Source organism: Pagrus pagrus (genome assembly GCF_965226575.1).
Source record: "Pagrus pagrus genome assembly, chromosome: 11".
Taxonomy (NCBI): Eukaryota; Metazoa; Chordata; class Actinopteri; order Spariformes; family Sparidae; genus Pagrus; species Pagrus pagrus.
Window position 1 is genome coordinate 12,655,848 of NC_140195.1, and position 22,883 is coordinate 12,678,730.

Below are 22,883 nucleotides of genomic sequence, written 5' to 3' on the forward strand. Positions count from 1 at the left end.
GAAAAACTTGTAATAGTTCTTCAGCTTTTCTTGGCCTTGAAAAATGTTGCCTTAAGTGAACTTTCATTATGCTTGTGTACGTATTTGCTCTTATAATGAGTCGCTGAACGGTTGAGAACTTGTGTTTTTATTTCAGCTTTGATTGATTGTGCATGCAAATATGTTGTAATGGCACAGAATAGCTTAAACAGGCCATTTGTGCCCCAGATTGCTCTAGTGTTACAGGCTTTGACGAGCGTTGTTCTTCTGTCCCCTCCTCCCTCCATCTCCTTTTCTCTTTCTATTGCCATTAACATTTTATTCCTTTAATCTTTTCCTCTCATTTCTCTCTGTTCTCTCTTATTCACATGCCCGTCATGGCTCTCTCTCTTTCTCGCTTCCTTATTCTCGTGGCTATTTCTGGCTCACACAATCTGTCTCCTTTTCCTCTACCTCTCTCTTTCTCCCCCGACACACACAGAGGGCAGGTTGGAGGTGAATATGAGTGAGGTATCTTTGGAGGAAGTGGAGAGATCCTTGCTGGAGGGAGAGCCTAGCATAGCCCCAGGAGGCTACTGGAAGCCCGACGACTGTTTACCTCGCTGGAAGGTAAGTGTGGATGGGATTTTGTTAAGAGGAGTGTTGGCTGAAAAGCACTGTGGGATACATAGACGGGGGAGTTGAGGCACACAATGCAGATGCTTCAATGCATGCCGCGAGGGGTCAGTGAATGGTTTTAGCATGAAAATGATCCTGATCTCCTTGCAAAACACCTCTGGGAAATGTTTGAGAGCAATGGTTCATCCCTTCCACAGAGTTCAGAGACTTGCAGAATAAACTGTAAGGGGGCTTTGAAGCTCCTCTGTCAGCTCATTGTATCCCACAGCCATTGTGTTAATCCTGTAATTTGTCACCAATCTGTATGTTACAGTTCGTTAGCCATCTTTTTGGATATTTTCAGTATAATTTGCTGTAGTTTGGCAATACAAATTGCAGTTAAACACAAATCAGAACTCAGTGTGCTCTAAGATTACAGAAATATACGGTATTTTTTCCAAATAAAGTGTCACTATCACATATGCTAAAACACAGATCTTGTAGTGAGCAGTTTAACTGAAAATTACATTATGCTAAAGTTTTCCCAACAACTCTGTAAATAAGACGTACCATGTCCTTCTCAGAAATGGACATTGCTGTCAAATATTTTGCATAAATTTGTATTGCTTTAGGTTCAAGGTATCTTTGACTGTATCCAAATGTCTGGACTTCACCGCTCTTGCAAACTCTCTGACTTTGCAGGAGCATTCGCGGGAAGCACACGAGTGCTGAGAAATGTCCAAACACACAATTCATCCAGTCCACAAGGGCCATCAAGTCAACTTCCTGCAGACTATGAGTGTGTCCGCTTAGGTTGCGGACACTTATTATGAATGTGTGAAACAATTACTTAAGGAAATATGTTGTATAGGCTGTAAGGGTAATCAAAATGCATTTTATTATTGTAGTCTTCCAAAGAGGTCATCAAAGAGGTTATCAAAAGAGGTAGAAGTTATGAAATGCATTTTGTTATTGTAGTTTTCAGGCCTATCAATCAGCTGCTTATATTTGCCTTGCAGTCTCATGTCCACGCAACCTTGATGAAGTCCAGAGGGTTGACGTTTGGATTCATCTCCAAGGTGCAATTTGTTGTACTGCCAGCAGTCACCACAATCAGGCAACAATATCAAAAAACAAGAAAGAAAATACAACAATAAATACAAAAGATCACATCACATTAAGTTATTTTAAAGGCCAATGGCAGCAGGTAGAAATGAGGTAGAAAAGTCTTTGCATGTTGTCAAAATGTCTCCAAACCTCAGCCGATCACATTGAATTTAATAGATGAAAACATCCCACAGTGCATGAGAGAGAGACAGAAGTAATGGTGGTGACAGTAATCCATGTCCAATTCTGGAAGTTTGCAGCATTCACAGTCCAATGATGTGCAAATTCAGTAACCGGCATGTCTAACACATGTCCCATGTGAAAAGTACAGTATGTGTCATACATGCTTTTACAACCACTCGCCTGCTGATACTGTTGCTCACGGTGCAAATCAGGATGATGCAGTTGGTCTGTCCCACATTCAAATGCAAAAAAATGTACACATGCAGTCATATGTCACTAAGTATTATGAAAAACATGAATTCAACCCTTTCTGTGTGCCCTGCAGCTCTGTTTCATGCTTGAACCAGCCTCATCCACCAGCCCCTTATTATCACTCTGTTTTTTGGTCCAACAGTGGAATCGTGCCTGCCATCTGTCTGTCTGTCCCTCACATTCATTTGCCCTGAGGGACTTTTTTTTTTTTTTTTGACCACCAGATCTTTATCACCCTCTTTTGTTTCCCAGCAAATCTATCGTTCTCATCACCTCAGTAGTTTCTCGTTCTTAGTAATACATTGTTTTCCATTTCGCTGCTTTTTTGTTCCTTGCTGTGACAGTTTTACCTTTTATTGAGTTTCAAAAGAAGCTGAAAAGCAGGGGCTGTCATCGGGACTGCTCTGTGGGGAAAAATAAACACCATAGACATTTAGTGCCTCGGTGCTCCTATGATTGATGCATGCCAGATCTCATTGTAGAAATGATATTTCAATAACCTGCCGCATATTTGTCATGAGTCTTTATGGTAATTACTGTGGTTTGGCACTGTCTTCACCCACACCCAGTGGGTGCTGAGCGATTACAACACTCAGAAACATTCACGTTGTGCCTATATTACAGTTTACTTTAGCCCAGTTCCACTGCAGGAACTTTCACAGGGACTATGAACCTTTGGAGGAACTCAATACGTTTCCACTGCAGGGACCAGGGTCTAACTCAAGTACTGGGACATTATTTTACCCCAACAAAGTCCCTTCACAGGGGGTTGTCATTTCTAAAAGTACAGGAACATTATGGGTGGGGTTAGCAGCGCTGAACATTTTGACTATTCGTTCAGCATTTTAATTTGACCACCATTTTTAAAACAAAGGAACCTAAAAAAGAAGTAAGGGTCATAACGTCACTGAATCTTGCTTTGGTGCCAGACTGTGGTGACAGCTGTGTTGAAGTATACGGGAGATGCATGGTGAAACACACTGATACCCAGCATATCTACGTCACATGACTTCTGATGAAGAAATGTCAGAAAATGAAAGAACACACGTCAGAGGGTCAACCACAGATTGTTTTTTCAAAATGATTGACGGTGATCAAATGGAGCAGATACGAGCAAATATTGCTGATGAGACTCCTGCGAACAGGAGCCTTTCCCAAACGAAGTGAAGGAACAAACAACATGCATCATTTACCTACTCTCTGAAGTGTGTTCTTTCATTTTATGTCAGCATTTCTTCATCAGAAGTCAAACGACGTAGATATGTTGGATTTTAGTGTGTTTCTCAAAGCATCTCCCGTAGACTTGAATAGGGCCGACACTACAGTCTGGCACCAAAGCAAGACTCAGTCATGCTTTGGTGCTTACTTCTTTTTTAGGTTCCTTGCTGTAAACCAGTTTGTTTTTCGTCCATTGTGCTTCAACACATCATCGTGGAGTTACAAAGACAATATCTGAAAGATGGAGCGATGATATTGTTGACTCTTAAAATTGCGCAAAAAACTGACGTAAAAAGAGACGTCACTTTTACAAATGTCAGCAGACTAAATTTGCTTCTACTTCACGGAAAAGTACTTCCTTGGAACCAAAAGTTCTGAGTGCTGTGGGTGGAAACGTCCCTTTTGTTGTACACACATTTATGTGCATGTCATTTCATCTACATTGATCTATTATCCATTTTGTGTCCCTTAGGTGGCAATCCTTGTCCCATTCAGGAACCGACATGAACACTTACCCATTCTAATGAGACACCTGGTGCCAGTGCTACAGAAACAGAGACTCCAGTTTGCCTTTTATCTCATAGAGCAGGTATGCACACACCTAACTGACAGATTCCCTTGTTTAAAGTCCAAACACTTACTGAAAGTGAGTTTTGTTCTCAGCTAATAATAATGTCTGTGTTTTACAGCAGATAGCAGGTTGAAATGGATGTGCAAAACAAGCTTTTAGATGACACCCTACAAGAAAGGAATTTATTATAATATGAAAATATCTCATTTTTTTCTTTAGGGGGGCACGGAGCCTTTTAACCGAGCCATGTTGTTCAACGTGGGCTTCAAGGAGGCCATGAAGGACCTGGACTGGGACTGTCTGATCTTCCACGATGTGGACCACCTCATGGAGAACGACAGAAACTACTACGGCTGCACAGACATGCCCCGACACTTTGCGGTCAAACTTGACAAGTACTCCTACATGTGAGCCCTGATTCTGTCTCTATAGGCGTATACACAGCAAATGTATCCCTTACTTAATACCAATTTAATATATCTAATTGTCCCCCCTAGGCTTCCATATAATGAGTTCTTCGGTGGGGTCAGCGGCATGACGGTGAAGCAGTTCAAAAAGATTAATGGATTTCCTAATGCATTCTGGGGCTGGGGAGGAGAGGACGATGACCTCTGGAACAGGTGAGGGGAACACACACACACACACACACACACACACACAGACATTGCAGAGCTTACAGTATCACTGACATTAGGCTTGCTCAAAAGATGGGCTAGGTCAGTTGGCACACAGCAGGCTTTTGCAATACCTTTTGTGTTGTTTTTTCCTTTTCCATACACCATTGTTGCCCCTCCCTCCACCTACACAGCTCCCTGGCAGCTGTACACACTCAGGGCTCTCAGTATACATCGACAGCTCTAACTGATTGTTGTGTAATGTTTCTGTATGTTTGTGTGCAGTTACTGTGAAACCTTCCCATAATGTATTTCTACATCTGTATGTCTATCGTATTGCACACAGTGGTAATATGATCATTTTGCCTTCTATGAAAACATGACTATGCTTGCTGAGCTTGCCTGTGTACACTGGAGCTTAATGAGCATTAAATATTTGTTTTAGGGTGCGGTATGCCAACTACACAGTAAGTAGACCGCACGGAGACCAGGGACGATACATGTCAATTCCACATCACCATCGCGGGGAAGTCCAGTTCCTGGGAAGGTTGGTACACACACACACACACACACACACACACACACACACACACACACACACACACACCCTTTGGTTAAAAGTTGAAGCTGATAATTGGAATGAGGCTTAGGCTCATGTGGTGTAAGCCAGTCACATGAACAGCCAGAACAGTGACTTTGAGAGAATTTCAAGACTTTGCATGTGATGTGCTTGTATGCTTCAAGGCTGAATTCCGATCATGCTCTCTCTGCTGAAATTCTAAGTTACTTAAAATGGCCAAAGGAGTAAATGCTTGTTTCATTTGTTAATAAGAAATGTTAAGGAGTTGATACTGGGTAGATAACATACAAATAATGAAAATAAAAATGTAAAAGTTTGTCTTTGTATATATCAGAAATGTCTTCTAAAAACTGTCATGAAATTCTGTCAGTGTTGTAAAAAAGTACCCAAAAGTCATGCTAGAGTAAAAGTAAAGATATTGTGTGAAAATATTTCTTTCAAAATTGAAAGTCAATCAAATAGTGCTTGATGAAAGTCTTTAAGTATCTGATATTAAATGTACTTGATTATCAAAAGTAAAGTAAGTACAAGTAAAAATAAACTTTACATGTATGTAAATATTGTATACTATGGGTTGACCAATTATCAGCCTGGCCAATTGTCAGATCAGACATTCAGACGACCTGAATCGGTTTGTTTTTTGTTTTTTATCCGATTGTCGATAAAATATTTTTTTTTGAAAATGCATTCATTTGGTTGTGATGCAACATGCAAGCAACCCATAACTAAAGTTATCAAATCAATGTAGTTGGTAGAAAGTATCCAAAAGTATGATCTTTGCCTCCAAAATGTAGTGGAGTGGAAAATGGAAATACGCTACAGTGAACTGATGATTAATCATTCCCAGAGAGCACATAATTCAACTCACCTTTGCCTTCTATTAACACTGGATGCAGAATGATAAAACCTGTTCCTCAACAGTTAACTCATTGTCTATTACTGCTTGGTTGCTGCTGAGTCTAACTTGTCGAACCTGAATATTAAACTTACACTCTATTGCCCTGTAGCAAACTGTCTCCTCTCCTCTCCTCCTCTCCTCCTCTCCTCTCCTCTCCTCTCCTCTCCTATCCTATCTTATCCTCTCCTCTGATCAATTGTTTCTTCTTGCAGGTATAGTCTACTACGCCACTCAAAGGAGAGACAGAAAGTGGATGGTCTCAACAACCTAAACTACTCCCCCCTAGTGTCCAGGAGGCCTCTCTACACCAACATCACAGTCAGCTTGAGCAGAAAGCTTGCACCCATAGCTGACTACTGACGTAGGCACAGCTGGACTGCAAACACCTGGGAATCAAAGTCCTCTGGGACATCAGCCATATTTCACCAGTTGCAGCACTGCTTAGGACTTTTCAGTTGATTGATCCTTTGCTTTGTTTTTGTTTGTATGCAAAAAAAAAAAAAAATAAGGAGACTCAAATAAGTATGTTGGAATAATCATTTAAGAAATTAAGGATTAATGCTGCACTTGCTTGTGCCACAGTCCATCACTCCTCTCATCCGGGCTTATCTAGCGTTCAAGTCTCCACATGCCTTTTGCACCATTTTGGCCTTCAACATCCATCCATTCATTCATTTTCTATTCAGTCAACAATCAGCTCAGCCCTACGCTATTGTGCTTCTTTTTTTGTTTTTTTAAATCGGCCATGGCACAAGCGCACATTCCTGACGTGGTCCCCGAGGCTTTGATTTGTTCATTATTCTTACTTTGCTCTTGCACTTCTCATGTTAACAAATGCAGTAAACCTGTGAAAACATTTGCATGCACACACACGACCACACAGCAACGTAAGTCGAGTGGACTTTGCAGCTGGTTCTGCAGAAGGTATGCCAAATCTGCAAGCGAAGAGACAAGAGAAAATGATATTAAAACAAGAGTGCGTGTTTTCAGTCATGTATACTGTATGTGAAATAGTTAACTAAGTTGAGAGCCTGTTAATACCTTCATCTCTTCCCAACTATAGTTTGTCCTGTGAACATGCCATGTAAAAACTGTGATGTTTGTGTTTGCATAGATGCATTGGATGTTCTGGCTGCCTGCAAGTGGCTGTATGTTGGAGAGCGATGCTCACACTGTTAGCAATAAGCTGTAATATCCGACAGCAGAACTTAGACCCGACTTCCTCACTATACAGATGCAATAGCATGGGTGCTAGCAAACCCTTATTGGACTACAGAGAAGGAGTGACTGCGTATGCAAACTTCACATTCAACACACCTTTGCCTACACAAACATGCCACCATTTTCACAGCCTGTGCGTGTGTGTTTCCGTGTGTATATAAGTGAGGGAGAGCTATGCAAATGGCCTGTGTGTGTCCTGTCATTAGCGCAAAGGTCTTCAGGGTGACCTCGAGGAGATGTCAGCACCTGAACCTGTGACAGACCGACTGTAGACCTCACTTAGTGTGTGGTGCGCGAGTCCAGGCCAGGGAGAAACAAACCGTCGCCGTTTTATTTTTAGATCCCGCATCCTTAATGTTTACTCACCTTCATTTTTTTTTACTGGAGAGAATTGGAGGTAGAGAATACTTGATCGCTGTCACTGTCACTGGTGTTTACAGAAGCTATTGCTTTGTTATTTTTCAGATTGTCTAGTGTTTGTAATACTGTTAGCCAGCCCTCCTTCACTGCGGGTGCTGTGAAAACTGTATCTTTACAACAACCAATCTATGGCTGCCTTTATTTTTTTTAACTGACACTTCTTTATCTAGACGTGGATAGGAAAAATTTAAATGAATATCTAAGACGTTAGGTGAACCACTGATAAGCTTTGCTCGCTTGTGGCCAGGCTTTAGCCAGTGAGTTTCTCTGTGGAAATCAAACTTCAGGATGATGGTCGAAGTCGAGGTTTTGTTCAGTGGCGCGCAGCCTAACACTGTGCATCGACACAGCAGGCAGTTGCTATAATATCCCCTCTCTGGTCCGTGTGTTTGACAGTGTTGACTTTGAGTAAAATATCCCAATACTGTAAACGTGGTTCCGTTCAAAGAAAAGAAAAAAAAAAAAGATTGCAGACACTTTCTCCTCACTGTCTGTCCTCTAGTCATGCAGCTACTTCATTTCACACAAATCGCCTTGTATGCATTTCTTATGATGTATCTTCTGGGGAAAATGTGGGTGGTTGACAAATTTGTTGTGTTCCCACAATGAAATAAGACATAGAGGCAAAGAGGCAGGACCTCGTTTTATTTATTTGATCTTTTATGGATTATTTTTCTGTAATTGTTCAGTTTTTTATTTTTCTTGCGGTTGATGTGATGATTTAGTCGGTGACATATGACGGACTGTGTTAGATGCACTGAAACTTGTAGTTATGTGTAATTGTGTTGGGTTGTGAGGTTCAGGTCTGTGTAAACGAGGGAGCCGTTCCATTTCATTTAGACTTCCCTCTTCACGACACACATGTCTGGTTTTGATGAAATGGAACCGGACATGTAGCCTGGTGTGTATTAATCTGCTCAACAGACACGTTGGAGGAGGCCATTTTGTGTGACAACCACAGGAAGAGCAAGACACCTAATCAGAAAATGCTTCTGGTCGCTGTCCTCCACTGAGCACCTCCTTTATACTAATTGATAATGAATGGTGCTGACCTTCCAGAGTTCCCTTCGAGGGACTCTCTCTCTACCTGCTTATTGGAACCAGTCCTAACATCGTAAAGGCTGGTCTCAGCAGGCAAAACATCCCTCAAAATGTTATGGCTCTGTCATCTCTAGTTCCAACCTGCGTATTAGCGGGGTAGATATTCTGTGTTTTGACATGCTGCCTTTTTCATCTTGCCAGGTGAAGCTAATTTGTGCATTTGTTCTTCTGGTTCATTGCCACAAACAGAAGCACGTGTTTACCTCCTAGCCAGTGACTCAGGAGGTGCTCAGTGGAAGTCATGGACAGTAGCAGCATTTGTGTTACGTTTTCTTTTCCATGTGTGTTTGAGTGAAATGGCTAAACCTTTCAGTCCTCCATCTAGATTTTGAGGATTTTTTTTTCTTTTCTTTTCATTTTGTTTTCCCGCACTGATAAGAAAGTGATCTCTAGTGACCTGGTTGCGAACAACTCGCAGGTTCCTTTTGAAGTTCTTGAAACTTAACACGATACACTGTATTTTCTGCTTTTATTTTTTCATTGCTTTAACTAAAATTAAGCAGCTAGACAGACAATGTAGAAAAAGCCAAATGGTTTGAGTTCGAGTGTTTCAGGTGAATATTCAGACCTCGAGCGCCCTCTCGATATAAAGAGGGCCCTCGTAGATATTCTTAGAACGAGCAGCTTCTACAGCCAACGACATAATCAACAAGATGGCTTTTCTGTTAGAAGTGACCAGGGCAAATCTGTCAGCACTCTCTTGCTTTTCATTTAAAAACAGGAAATGGAGTTCTGTGGTGATAAGAGCATGCTGGCTAGTCTTGCCCCTGTCATATATACTGTAAATGCTCTCAGTACAGACAAAGACCGAGCCCGCTGCTCACTCAAGAGGCTTCGTCCTAGCATAATCTCACCTGCTCTGATCCATTCTGTGCCAGTTTAAATGAAGTTACCATTCTTTGGGCATCTGACAAGACTGGCGGCCTTAAAAGCTTCTTAATTTATTGCAGTGTTTTTTCACTCGAGTGTTTTTTTTTTGTTTTTTTTTATAAGCGAAAATATTTAAATTGAGAAAAAGTGTATATCAAGAAAAATGATCATTGTAAATATTGTGTGTGTGTAGTGTTTTAGAAATTCTATAAGGTCTTAAATCACTACAGATGCTAGCATAAAGAACAAGGCTTTTGGAGGGATTTGGCTCGGGGGTTGATCTGGTGCCATTTAAGTGCTAATGAAGCTTACACAGCGACATCAATGTTTTTACATCACAGCTTCTCAGCACCTCCTTTTTGTAAAAATACAAAAAATATCCTTACTCCACGAATTCTCGATTTCTCTCACAATCCGAGCTGTTCTGCACTCCCGAGGCCTCGCTGATCTTCACATGCTGTGGCAGTTGAAGAGACATGTCGTGGCAGACGTAGGCATCGATCTTCAAATTAAAGTTCGGTGTCCTCGTTCCTGCGCGTGATGTCTCTTTGATAGTGACAGCAGTTGGGGTATAGTGCAGGTCGGAGGGAAGCACTGCAGGATGGCAACGTGTCAGCCAAAAACACCATATGCTTACAATGCAATGAAACACAGGCACCCAAACCAGCGACACAATCCACTCTAAAATCCACAGATTCATTTTTTTGTATGAAAGCTAACTTTAAAAAAAAATTGAAAAAAAAGATACAGACCGCTAAATTTAAAATATCTCTTCTCTGATTGTAAGGAGAGGAATTCTCCTTGAATTGAAGCCATTTGAAGCCACTTGTCAAAACTTGATGTCAGCCTTATGTGGATCTGTTTGTGTATCGGCATATTATCTTTTGATTATCGAAATTTGTATGATGGAGATTTTCTTTTATACCATCATTGTTATTGTCAGAGTACACCAATAAAATGAAACTTGTAAAGATACCGACCCCACCTGAGTTTCACTTCTGTTTTTTGTGCTGGGGTCGATCTATTTTATGTGAACCACTGCCTTCTTCTGCACAATCACTCCCTCACAGTGTGGTCAGTGGCTCCATTTTATATGTTGAGACTAATAACGTGGTTATACTGCTGCACAGGGTGTAAACGTGCACAGAGGCATGCTTGCTGTAGAGGGGACATTTCGTTCACACTTCATTACTTATACAAAACCAAGAGCACAAACTGGCCACAGTCGGAGCGTCCAGTGAAAGGGCTCCACTGGGAGTATTATATTGTAGTTTCAAACAGCTGCTGATACTTTCTGTATCCTGTATGGTCTGTACAGTGCTGTAAGATTCGGAGGCGTTCACTGAGTGTACTCAGTTTTGAAATGCTTATCTTGTTAACTTTGTATAATGGGAGAAATTGTCCTCTAAAAATATCCTTAACTAAGTTTCCTTGTACTTTGAAGACTGAATGCCGATGTGTAGGCAGGGACATAGAGAGCATCACGTCCCCTCTTAAACACTCACAAACAGAGGATTATTGTCTGTGTTTTTGGCTCTTGTGATCCACAGTTTGCAACAAAATCCCATCATCTTGGGGCCAGATTCCTCACACTTCTTTAAATAGTCCCTCTTTCCACTCTTGTCATTGTGAGTGCTCTGATGACAGTTTCTCTCTCTCTCTCTCTCTCTCTCTCTCTCTGTGTGTGTGTGTGTGTGTGTGTGTGTGTGTGTGTGTGTGTGTGTGTGTGTGCGTGCGTACACATCCGGAGACAAAGATGATGCTTGTCGGGATTGTCCAGCCTGTCACCCATAGAAGAAAAACCAGGAGCAAAATGAGACGCTTCGAAGAGAGGTCACTTAAGATTCATTGAATCAGAGCCGCTCCAGCCCTGTGGCATTTAGCACATTAACTGCGCATCTCTGCTCGTTAACTGAAGTGACAGCTGATAATTTAATCACGCTTTCAGAAAAGGAAATGCCAAGTGGCAAGGAACGGGATATCTATATTGGAGTTTAAATGCATTGTTGCACCACTTCCCACACGGCAAAATGTAACGAAAAGAGGGCCGTGGCTGTAATCATCACTATATACTGTGTGTGAAAATATGCACAAACACCTCCGTTTATCCTCCCGGGGAAATGCCCCTGCTTCTCAGCTGCTGTGTAACAGTAGTCGCAGTGTCTGTGAAAGCCTTGGCAGAGGCACAGAGCCCGGCTGGAGTAGCCACATCTTAATGGACTCTGAGAAACACAAGGCTTTGGTATGCTAACACCAGAGTCACTTAGCTGTCAGACACACACAGAGGGCAGCTCTTGAGATCTCGAGAGCTGTTTTGGCATGTGTATCCAACACACGCCAGCACACACATACACATCCGTTGTAAATTCATCCACACGCACCCCTTGAGTGTTGTGCCTCTCAATGGCTTTGATGTCATTTGTGGCGCTTTTGCCTTTGTACGCCGCCTCTGCGTGTGTGCGTGTCTCCGCACAGTGCCTTAAACTGGAATCTGCATCGGGAAAAAGCTGAATAACTAAATTTGTGGCTTTCGGTGATACAGAGTCACACTACTCATCCACACTTCCTCTTTGCCCCCGTCTTTGTGCGTATGAGTGTGTGTGTGCCTCCTCTACACACACTCGACACTGAGAATCAACTGGAGAGACATGCCCTTTAGCTTTCCCAGAATTTCTAGCTTTGTGTGTACCTTCTATATGATACATGTGCTGACATCATGCATGATCAAGAGCCTTTGCTCTCATATTTGGATGATTGAGTAATAGAGAACAACAGTGCCTCATGGGGAGCTCTGTGTGTGCAACAAGAAGCATGCAGAGGAAGAGGGAAAGCCACAGTTCACATGGGTGCATGTCATATGGATTTGCAATGTTGCCATGGTGTTACATAACTGTTTGTCATGGTATCAGGTATGAGAATTACCCAGCGTTAAAGCAACCTGCTCCCCCTCCTCTTTGATGCTTTTTTCTCTCATCGTCGTCCTCCCCCCTTCTGCTGTTTCTTCTCTGGGTCACCCATAGGACAGTTTGTGTAGTGCTGCTTCCCAGGGGACGGCAGAGCATCCAGCTGCTGTCAGGCCCCTGGGGTTTCCACTCACACTGCTGCAGTTTGCCCTGTCGCGGCAAACCGTTTGTGCTTGTGTATCTGAGCAGGCGTGTATTTTCTTCATCTCCTGTTGTGACTCCTGCCCGCTATCCCGAGAGGACACAGCCGATGGACGAGGAGGTTGTAAACGCATCTGCCTCTGATCCTCACACTCCTCATCCTCCTTGACACCGCTGTGCTCTCTCGTCTCGACGTCCATCCTTTGCTCTCCTGCCTGCCCTGCCCTTGTCACATCCCTGTCTATCAGCTGGAGGATTCCTCTTCAACGAGCCAGGCTCATCCTCTCAGCCCACTGTCGCAGCCACACTCATCCACTGTGTCTGCTCGTTTTACCATCTCAATGTACTATTTTTTTTTTTTTTTGAATTCCTGATTCATCATCTCACTTTCATCGCTCAGACCTCTCCATCCGCTCTGTATTTCCCCTCCAGCGTTTTTATTTTTACGTCTAGCCTCTGGTTTTCATTATGCTGCAATTGCTTCATCCTGTTCTGGTTGCTATGAGATGTTGTCTTTAACAGCTATGTGCTGATGCTGTATAGAAGACCTGCTGACGGGGCTTCAGCGTTGCAAGCTCAACTAATTTTTACAGCTCACTTCACCCTGCTTCATTCATTATCACCGAGTCTCACCCACCCTCTGACTCTATAAACACTAATATCCTCCACACTTTCACCTCATGACCTCACCTTACCATCTGACTGCCTCATGTGACCGGCGAGTCTTGTGAGCTGGTGCAGTTTGCAACTTCAGGAAGATGAATTCATGCTTTTTCAATTGCATTTTCACCAGATGAGGGCCGTTTCCTTTATGTATCACTTTGGTAAAGTCAGGGGTTTTTGAACAAAAATGAATTTCTCTACAAAAACTGCTTACTCTGTGCAGTCACACCTCAGATTCCTGCAGCCAATATGCTGCGCAGCATATATTAATGGTACATTTCTTGTTCCCATTACATGCTGACAGCCAGTTAATCAGTGAGAGATGTTGCTTCCTTAAATTATGCGCTGATACTCTTTGAAAGCTGCAGACAGTGCAACCTGACTACAGGCTTAGTCATAATTCATAATCTGTTGGCTGTCCTAAATCTGTGATAACAGAAATTGAGGGAAATAAATGTGATGCAGCTTTTACTGCTTTTATGAGTCCCTTAGTTTAAGGTTAACACTGTGACTTGCCATTTGTTTTGCCCATAAATAAAGAGTTTATGTTTCTCAAAAGCTCATATATTTTCCAGTCAGTTCAGTTATCTGTAGTCGTTTTTCTAAACTTTTTTATTGCCTCTTTCTTTTATTTTGTTGGTCCTCTAACCTGTTGGTGAAGGATAGAAACAGTCTGGACAATAATTTAAAGTTCTGTTCAAAGATTATTGTATTGACATGGGAGATCTGAGACCCTGGAAATCAAGGAGCATATTCAACCCACCTGACCATATCTAAGGAAGTGAACATTAACTGCTATGGTTTATACTAAAGATGGACCATCTTTAGTAACCACTGCCATCAACATAAAGTATGATAAAAATGTTTACAGTGTAGTGTGGCTTATTGTCTCCGCCAAGGAGGTTGTTTCCACATGTGTCCATGTGTCTGTTGGTTTGTGAACAAGATTACACATAAACTACTGAGCAGATTTCCACGATACTTCGATGAAGGATGGGTTTCGGCCCAGAGTAGACCCCATTAACTTTTGGTGCAGATCCGGTTAAGGACGGATCCAAAAATTTTTACTCACTTTCTTTAACATCGCGAGATAGGGTGTTTTTCCAAAATTTTCATTAACATCTCAGTGAATAATACATGGATCTTGATTAAAAAAGGCTGTCATCTATGAGTGAGTACAATTTGATGCAGATCCTAGATATCTGGTGATCTTAAATTATGGTTCAGAAGTATATTGATACAGGGCTCTAAAATGTAATAATGGATTTGGCTTGATTGAATTAAAGGGGACTGTTAGGCCTTGGGTGTGATATGCACTCCATTGTATTTATTGTCAATACCACATAGGTTTTAAACTCATTGCATTTGATTGAATTAGCCTTGTTGTTAATAGTGTCATTTGCTTTTTTCTCATATTTGTTTGTAATTGTTGACAACAACAACATTTTTTAGTGATTATTGCTCATTAACTAAAACATAAAAACATGTGGGATTGGTACCCCACTGTAACTCCACAGGTGAGCTCCGGCATACAATTCTCTTTACAGGGATAAATAAAGTTGTTTTGAATTGAATTAAATGAATTGTCTTTTTCAGAATATACTGTAAGCATCTACATTATTTTAAAAAAAAAACCCAAAAAAAACCTACATTTCGAAAATTGTGTCTAAAAGACACTGCTACCCTCCAGTGTTTTATTTCCTCCCATCTTCCCTGCCTTGTCATGTGTTTTCACTGTCCCCCAATGGTGACTTCTGGAACTTCTCTGCAACGTGGAGCAATGCAGCAGGAAACAAAGACAACTGTCGTAGCAGAAATACATTTCACTTTTAAACATGTGTAAAACAAGTTTACAAAAAATGTAAATAGCACCAACATGACATACAGTATTTTTTTCAAAAAGACCAGACGAGTGTCCACACAGAGGATGACAAGTGTGCTTGGTCAGTAGAAACCCGTAGCAGCGTATTAGTCCCATATCATCCACTTTGTTTTATTATCATTTCTCTAATACAAACAGCTTAACATTGTAACAATGCAGTCACTTCATATAAGTTAAAAAAAGGTAAAATGATAACACAAAACAATCATGATCAGAGAAATAAAAACAAATGCCCTATAGAATAAAATCTCAAGGGAAAATATTGCCCAGCTATACAACCATAAGTGTGTCTTTGTATTCTGTGACTTCCTCACTTCACTAAACTAAATACCCAGGACATCTGAAGGCACTGGGGTGGGGAGCTTATGAGACATGATTTCACCTTTCCAGTTATTTTGCATCTGTACAGATTGTATTTGAAAGAGAGAAGAGAGGCAGAGGAAGTCACTTGAGCCTAAAGGGAAGCACACATAAGTCTCTTTTTTAAAATTCTGTAGCTCAAATGCTACTGGTCTTCTTTTTGGTTGGCTTCTTCCTTGCCTGTGCAGTCTTTGACCTCATCTTTCAGCTCAGCTAGCTGTTCTGAATGGCTGGCCAGGGTTCCATTCACCTCGGCCAGGTAAGAGTCTGAGTGCCTCTCAAGCTCTGCCCTGATCCTCTCCAGGTGCTCTGCCAGCTCCCCCAGGGTGCTGCATTGACCTTCTACCCGGCTCACCCTGCTATCAACGTCCTTCACCTCCTTGTGTACTTCTATCGCTGTGCTCCGGCAGCCCTGGATCTCCCCAGACAGACGTCTCTTCAAAGCCGCTAGCTCTCCCTTCAGCTGGGCCAGCCGCCTCTCCCCGGCTCCCAGGAGGGAGGCTTGGTGCCCCACCAGTTTGGTGATTCCTTGTACCTGGTTGACTAGCTGGTTCTCTCTCTGCTCCCAGGTGCTGTTAGCGTGGCCCACTTCACTTACAATGAAGCCAATAGAGTCCTTCAGGCCCTTCAGAGTGCGGTTCACCGAGTTGATGTTGACCTTCAGCAGGGTGATCTCTCCCTGAACGATGCCCTCCGACTCCTCCTGGGCGATACGGAAGAGCAGGTTCTGCAGGGTGTTGTTTAGGCGGTCCAGCTGGTAAGAATGGGTGTCCAGGCGGTTAGTCACCTTCTTCTCCATACCATCACAATCCTCCTCTACTTCAGTGATGCTGACACCCCCTGCTGATGGGGTAGAGGGTGAGCAGGAAGAGGTGCAAAGGAGCTCCAGATCTATCAACTGTTTCTGAATGCCATCCAGGTCTCCCTCCACTCTCCTCCTCACAGACTCGATCTCTGTCTCCAGTGCCGGGACCACCTGACCCTCCAGGAGTGCCGGAGCGGTGGCATTACTTAGCTCCTCAACGGCCACAAACACTCTCTCCTCCAGCGTCTTCAGCTTGTCCTCCAGCATGGTCTTGAAGCCATCAAGACCACCAGGAAGCCCTGTGGTTCCATCAAGTCCACCTTCTGTGGCATTGAGGCGGCCCTCTATGTCCACCAGGCGGGTCTCGATCAGTGTCTCCACGTGTATGCTCTGGTCAGTGAGGGCAGTCTGGAGCTGTCTCTGAGATTCTGTCAAACCTTTAACAGACTCCTCCAGCAGCAGCACACGGTGGGACAGACTGTTCACCTGCAGTAAACAATAACTTATTAGTTCATAGTAGTGCATGAATATGTCCAGTTGTACGTGATTACAATGCAGAGATTATTTGTTCACTTACTGCCAAGACGAGAACACTGATACCGCTCTTGTGTTTGTGCAATAGATATGAAGCTATAGTTAGGAGACTAGTTAGCCTAGCTTAAAGACTGTAAGCAATCAGTCAATGTTTCCCTGCAGTAAATCTATTTAAGACCTTGTCACTTTCCAAATTGGATGTATATGCTGATCATGTTACAATCACATCCATGTACCTGTCCACAGCAGCTCTCAGTAAGAGTCAGGCCCTGGATCTGAGCCTGCAAAGAGCCCAACTCCTCCCTGATCCCAGTCTCTCTTCCATCCAGAGACTGCTGCATCTGTTCCTGACCATCCATGTGATCCCTGTGGCATTGCTGTTGCACCTCCCCAATCTTTGTGTCACAGTGGCTCTCCAGACCAGTCAGACGGCGCTCAAAGCCATCAAGGATCTCAGCCCGCACTCCAGCCAGCTTCACGTCCAGGATCTCGTCCAGATGATCAGTTGAGCTGGGGCCAGGGATGGGCCTGCCTATAGCTCCTTCCAACAGCTTCTTTAGCTGGCCATCATGACCTAGGACCATCCCCTAAGGACACACACAAGTGAGAAGAAGAAAAAAGTTGCATTACTAAAGGAAGGAGAATGAGAACTTCAGCCAGATCAATCTGTTCAGAAACTGTGTCAACTGATCTTTGTAAAATACCTGAATCTCCTCTAAGATGTGTGTTTTGGCTCGCAGCTCATCCTTCACTTCTGTCACCCTCCCTACTAAGTCTCCAAAACCAGTGAAGGTTTCTCCTCCTTCCAGTCCATCAGGAGTCCCATCTGGGATCACCCCAAATCCCACTGTAGAGTCCGGTACACGGGGAGGGTTGGGCAGCAAAGACACCAGGATTTTGTTGGTGTCTTCCCGCAGAGATGTGCGCAATCGCTCCTCAAGGCCAGCCACCATCCCATTGAGAGTGTCTAGACCCTGTGTGAGGCGACGCATGTCCTCCTCCATACGGTCCAAACGTTCACCAGTCACTCCTGATACCCCAAATCTGTTTCCTGTTCGGATCCAACAGAAAGGAAGATTTTTTGAGAAAGTGACAAGAAATGAGAAATGCTTGTTCAGATGCACACAAACAACAGTAGAGAAAGTCTTAACCCTGGGCCTTTACAATAAATTGTTTGCTGTTTGCTCTCACCATAGTTTGGCCTTCCATTCCCAGCAGGAAGCTGTCCTGTGGGTATTGGCCTGTGGTCAGGCACACTGGGCAAGGGTCTGCCAGGCTCCAGCTGGCCTCCTCCAGGCCTCTGGTCCACAGGGGGTCTAGGGCCATGGGGGAAGCCCTTCATTCCTGGACGATGGGGCAAACCTCCACCCTTGAAAGGTGGCATCATGACATCAGGTAGCGATGTGGGTCCATCATGGCAGTGTTCTCCAGAGTAGCCAGGACAACATCGCCACTCCAGCTCAGTCACTGTTTTATAACCCACCTTATACTTTGGCTTGAAGAATGTCCTGTACCTGAAGGAGACATGACAGAAAACATGTTAATTACCAATTGTCATATCATAGATTCTGTCAGAAGTGCTGTGCTTGTTTTTGATAAATAAGAGCCAGGACAGAGGATGGGAAGATGGGCGATGCAGAGCAGAGATAAAGGGATGAAAGTATTTTTTCACTGGGATTAAACATGGATAAGAGCGAGATTAGGAGATTAACATAAAGTGTAACATAAATGATGAGGCATAAAATGATTAAACCAGGGTTAGCACCCAACTTCAGTGTTATCTTGTTTAGATTGATTTATGTAAAAATGTGGATTAATTCATTCTTTTCTCTTACATACACACAGACACATACTCACACAGTTTTCATCACTTCAGAGGAGATTACATTGATTTACATTAAATTCCTGCAAGTATACCCTAACCCCAACCATAATCACTACTTGCCAAGACCTAATCCTATCTGAAACCTTGTCTTACCCTTAAAGTCTTCCCCCTAAAATTTAAATATTTACAATCTAAATAATTTGAAGTTCCCCAAAAGGTAGGTTGGTCCCCGCAATATGACTGTGTAAACAGATGTCCCCACAACATGAGTAAAACATGTCTACATTGACACAACCACACACACACACACACACACACACACACACACACACACACACACACAGTCATTCATTTCTCTTTTCTAAACAGATTCTCCCCATTAATTTCCCCCTTTTAATTTTGAAAGGCACATTTATATCTACATGGATGCATACTTGCATATGCAGCAGATAAAGTTAAGGTTAAATTGGACTTACATTTGTATCATGATACATAAATTAGCTTCTATTCTATTCAATTCTATTCTGATTTTTTTGTTCTAATTTCATTAAGGTAGGTTGACGGGAAAGAAGCAAAACCAAATCTAACCCAGAATAATCAATAAAAGAGGAGGAGCTCTTCTGAATTTTAAATGGGCAGGAGAATGAAAGTCTGCTCACAGTAGCTGGTGTCATTTGAACTTTGAATGAATGTATTATTTTTTATTCAAAGTGAATAAACACCATTTCTCCCCAGTGACCTTTCTCTCTGCAGAAGAGCTTCGACTACAGCACAGATGTGCACACAGCTGAGGACCTGCACGATTATGTAGACAGCACATCTTGTGAACACTAGAGGGCAGCATTGATATAGAGTATATTCTAAATTTTTCTCCATGCTGCAATTCACTGCATGCGAAGTAACATTTACACATTTTACACTTCTTTCAAACTCCTTAGGACTCAGACTAAATAGTTAAAAGTTTTAAGAAGTTGAACTGTTTCATTCATTGCATTGTTTGAAAAACTTACATGACAACGGGACACTTCTGACCCCAGATGCACTTGGTGGTGTACTCAGCCTTCACATAGGTGGCCACTCCATCCTGCATGGTGCATGTGATGTTCTTCTGGACCACGTAGGCACAGTGGTTTCTGCGGGGACAGTAGAGTGGCATTAGAGTTGGACAAGTTACAGCACTGATGTATCAGCAATGCAATACATATCTCATTAACATTACAACAACCTTGGTTTTGCTTTGTCCCTGACAAACTAGGTGTATTAAAGTTAGAACAGCAACCTCTCTGGCCACAAATGACACTGTTAAAGTAGATACTAAAATATTATTTAGCACAAGGCATCACACCAGCTCACTCACTCATTGTCAGTCACCACCATAAGCTACTGGTCATACCAGACTATATAGGATTGCAGCAAATCCCAGGGTGTATGAAACTCAGGAAGGGTCCACGTCATCATCATTTAGATGTATTAATCATAAAAGGAATATATAAATTACTTTAATAACATCAAGCAAAAAAAAAAAAAGCTGCTCAACCAACACATAAATCACATTCAGTGATATTTCCCTTGAAAGCACTGCTGTCTTATTATGTGTGAAAGCTTTACTGCACTGTTTACTTGTTTGATTATTCAGTCATTCTGTCATCTTGAGTAGTGCTTTTATTACACTGCTCAGTAGGAGTTTAACTGTAGTTTAACTGTCCTTTCATTGCTGCTTCCTTTCTTTGTTTTTAATAAGCAGCCTTGAAACACCAGTTTTTTCTAACTCATGCACAGTGATATTGAAATTATAGGATGTCTGTTTATGTAAACAGATGCCTCAGAAAGATTTATTCATTTAAAACTCCAATCCTAGAAGCTTTAAAGGGGTTCTCACAGTGGGGATTTATATTGCTTTTGGATACTGTTTAGCATTAAAAACCACACATTTATGGATACTTCCAGCATTAGGCAGAATGATGGCAGAGGATTTTTGCTGAGTCTTGTCAGGATGGATTGTCTTTTGTTTCCTTCCTGTTCAAAATGGTAATTCAGCAACTTCCCTACCAACTCAAACCAGATTTCTTATTGGTATGTCATTGATTTACAATTAATAACACTGAGATAAATTCATGCATGCAGACAATCACTGAGACTGTTTTCAATCCCGTAAGTGTTCGGATATATCCTGAATCCAACACATAATAACTTCACTATAACTACTTTGAGCAGTTGTTGCATCATGCTGGAGCTGGACCTTCTCTTCTCTCCTTCCCGCAATTCACTGCCAGTGCAGCCACAGCAACTGCTAAATGTTCCCCTGGCCCCCGTGCAACACAGGAAACGATGATCTGCGCTCTTTAGGCTCACATGTGAAGCATTTCTTACATTCAGAGGGGAGCATTTAGCAACACATGCAGTACTTAACATTGCTCCACAGCTGTTTCAGGACAAATAGAAGCGTTTGGAGGAGCAGGGAGGGACACGGGGGCCGAGGAGGGTCTACATGCCAAGTTAACAGGTTCAGAGGGCCAGACTGTGTGAGAAACCGCGGGACTGCTGCTGCTTTCTGCAAATCGCTGACTGTGTTGACAGTGTTTCTGAGTGTGTCTGTGTGTGTGTCACCACTCTCCCTGTGTTGACATATGTTAATAGCGGTGGAAGGAAAAGGGCAGGAGTCAGAATGACAGAGCTCCTTTCATACCAGCCTGACAACCTGCTGCTAGGTCATGCGTTGTTAAGGAAGTGGCGGTTATGACCTGACCTGATGTGGTATGATGGGAGTTCTTAAAGCACTTTAAACTCACACGGGCAATTTGCTGGTTGCTGCAGAGTATAACGGCACAAAAAAAGTAAGAAAATCTTGGCTGGAAACATTTTCATTATGTATCACATGGTGCTTAGGTGTATGTTTGGACACGTGGACCTCATGTGAAAAAAGCCAATCACTTTTGAAAATGTTTACATGTGACATTACTTTATTTTCACATTACATTTTCAGTTCACATGTAAAAAATAGCCCAAAACGTGAAAATGCGTGAACATTTTTGCTGATTTTATGTGCAATGTTTTGTTTTCGATGTAAAAAATTTTAATCCACATGTAAAAAAAAAAAAACGTACTTAAGCAGACTCCCATTTTTTATTGCCCTCTCCGAGTTCCTCCCTGGGTCACAATTCTCCCATATTTCCCTCGATTTATGACCTTTTTTCCCCTCTTTTTTTTCTACACTTTTTCCCCCTTTAAGTTATCATAACCCATTTCTGGCACTGTACAGCGTGTTTCACTTGTGAAAAATGTCTAGTTTACATGGATTATTCTTTCTTTTCACATGTTAAGATCTTAGATCGCATGCAAATAAAATACATTCAAATCATATATTAAATAATGATTTTTACAGGTGACGTTTTTGTAAAGGAAATGAAGATGCCTGACAGCATAATATGCTGCATTATAACTTCTGGCACGATTTCCTCTCATGAAAACTCAACAAACTCACGTCCCGTTTCCCTGCTCAGTCTGCTGATGCAACAATGCTGCTAATAATTTTGCTTTCGTGCATTTTCTTCTGCCACCACCCCACCTGCAGGCTCTTTTCTTTACGATTCCTGAGCGGGGAGGTCAACACCGGTCACCATCCCTCTGCTCTCATCTGCTGCTCCCATAAACCACAGAGCATCAAAATAAATTACATTTTTCTTTATTTTTCTCTGGCACAAATGTATTTGCACAAGATCACATTCACATGGCGATGGTAATAGAGATTCCTGGAGTAAAGAAAATCTGACGATACGGTCATCCAGAGAATATCAGCGCTGAAGTAAGTGGTTGAAGTCTTATATTGTAAAAATTTAATAGTGTTAAATGGATATGGTTTCCTTCTCATAAATGACAGATTTATGGACTGCAACAAGGAGCTTTATGACTTTGTTTTTTTTGTGTGAGAGAGTTAAAAGCTGCTATATGCATACAAGTCATTTGACAGCTGATGGAGAGCAGAATCCACGAGCATGTCTGTGTATACAGTACAGTAAGTGAGTGGTGCCTCTCACATTACACGCAGAGCTGATCAGTGGGGTGAAAAGTGACCATGTTCACCGATTTGTTTGTCAGGTGC

The 22,883-nt window shown here is 42.3% G+C and overlaps 2 protein-coding genes across 2 annotated transcripts in view; one reads left to right on the top strand and one right to left on the bottom strand.

The window, feature by feature from the left end:
• Window positions 1–10,595, top strand: part of b4galt5 (UDP-Gal:betaGlcNAc beta 1,4- galactosyltransferase, polypeptide 5) — a 34,930-nt gene extending 24,335 nt beyond the window's left edge. The window contains exons 4-9 of the mRNA XM_084367955.1: window positions 461–588; window positions 3,809–3,925; window positions 4,127–4,314; window positions 4,405–4,527; window positions 4,967–5,068; window positions 6,212–10,595. Coding sequence (XP_084224081.1) covers window positions 461–588; window positions 3,809–3,925; window positions 4,127–4,314; window positions 4,405–4,527; window positions 4,967–5,068; window positions 6,212–6,359 — 806 coding nt within the window. The 3' untranslated portion in view covers window positions 6,360–10,595. The remainder of the gene's footprint in view (window positions 1–460; window positions 589–3,808; window positions 3,926–4,126; window positions 4,315–4,404; window positions 4,528–4,966; window positions 5,069–6,211) is intronic.
• Window positions 10,596–15,186: 4,591 nt separating this feature from the next.
• Window positions 15,187–19,940, bottom strand: emilin3b (elastin microfibril interfacer 3b; the record flags this gene model as incomplete). The annotated part of the gene is made up of 5 exons (XM_084365838.1): window positions 15,187–16,911; window positions 17,196–17,546; window positions 17,664–18,010; window positions 18,151–18,473; window positions 19,795–19,940. The coding sequence occupies 5 exons, from the start codon at window positions 19,938–19,940 to the stop codon at window positions 15,766–15,768; spliced, it is 2,313 nt and encodes a 770-aa protein (XP_084221964.1). The 3' UTR covers window positions 15,187–15,765.
• Between the last annotated feature and the right edge of the window lie 2,943 nt (window positions 19,941–22,883).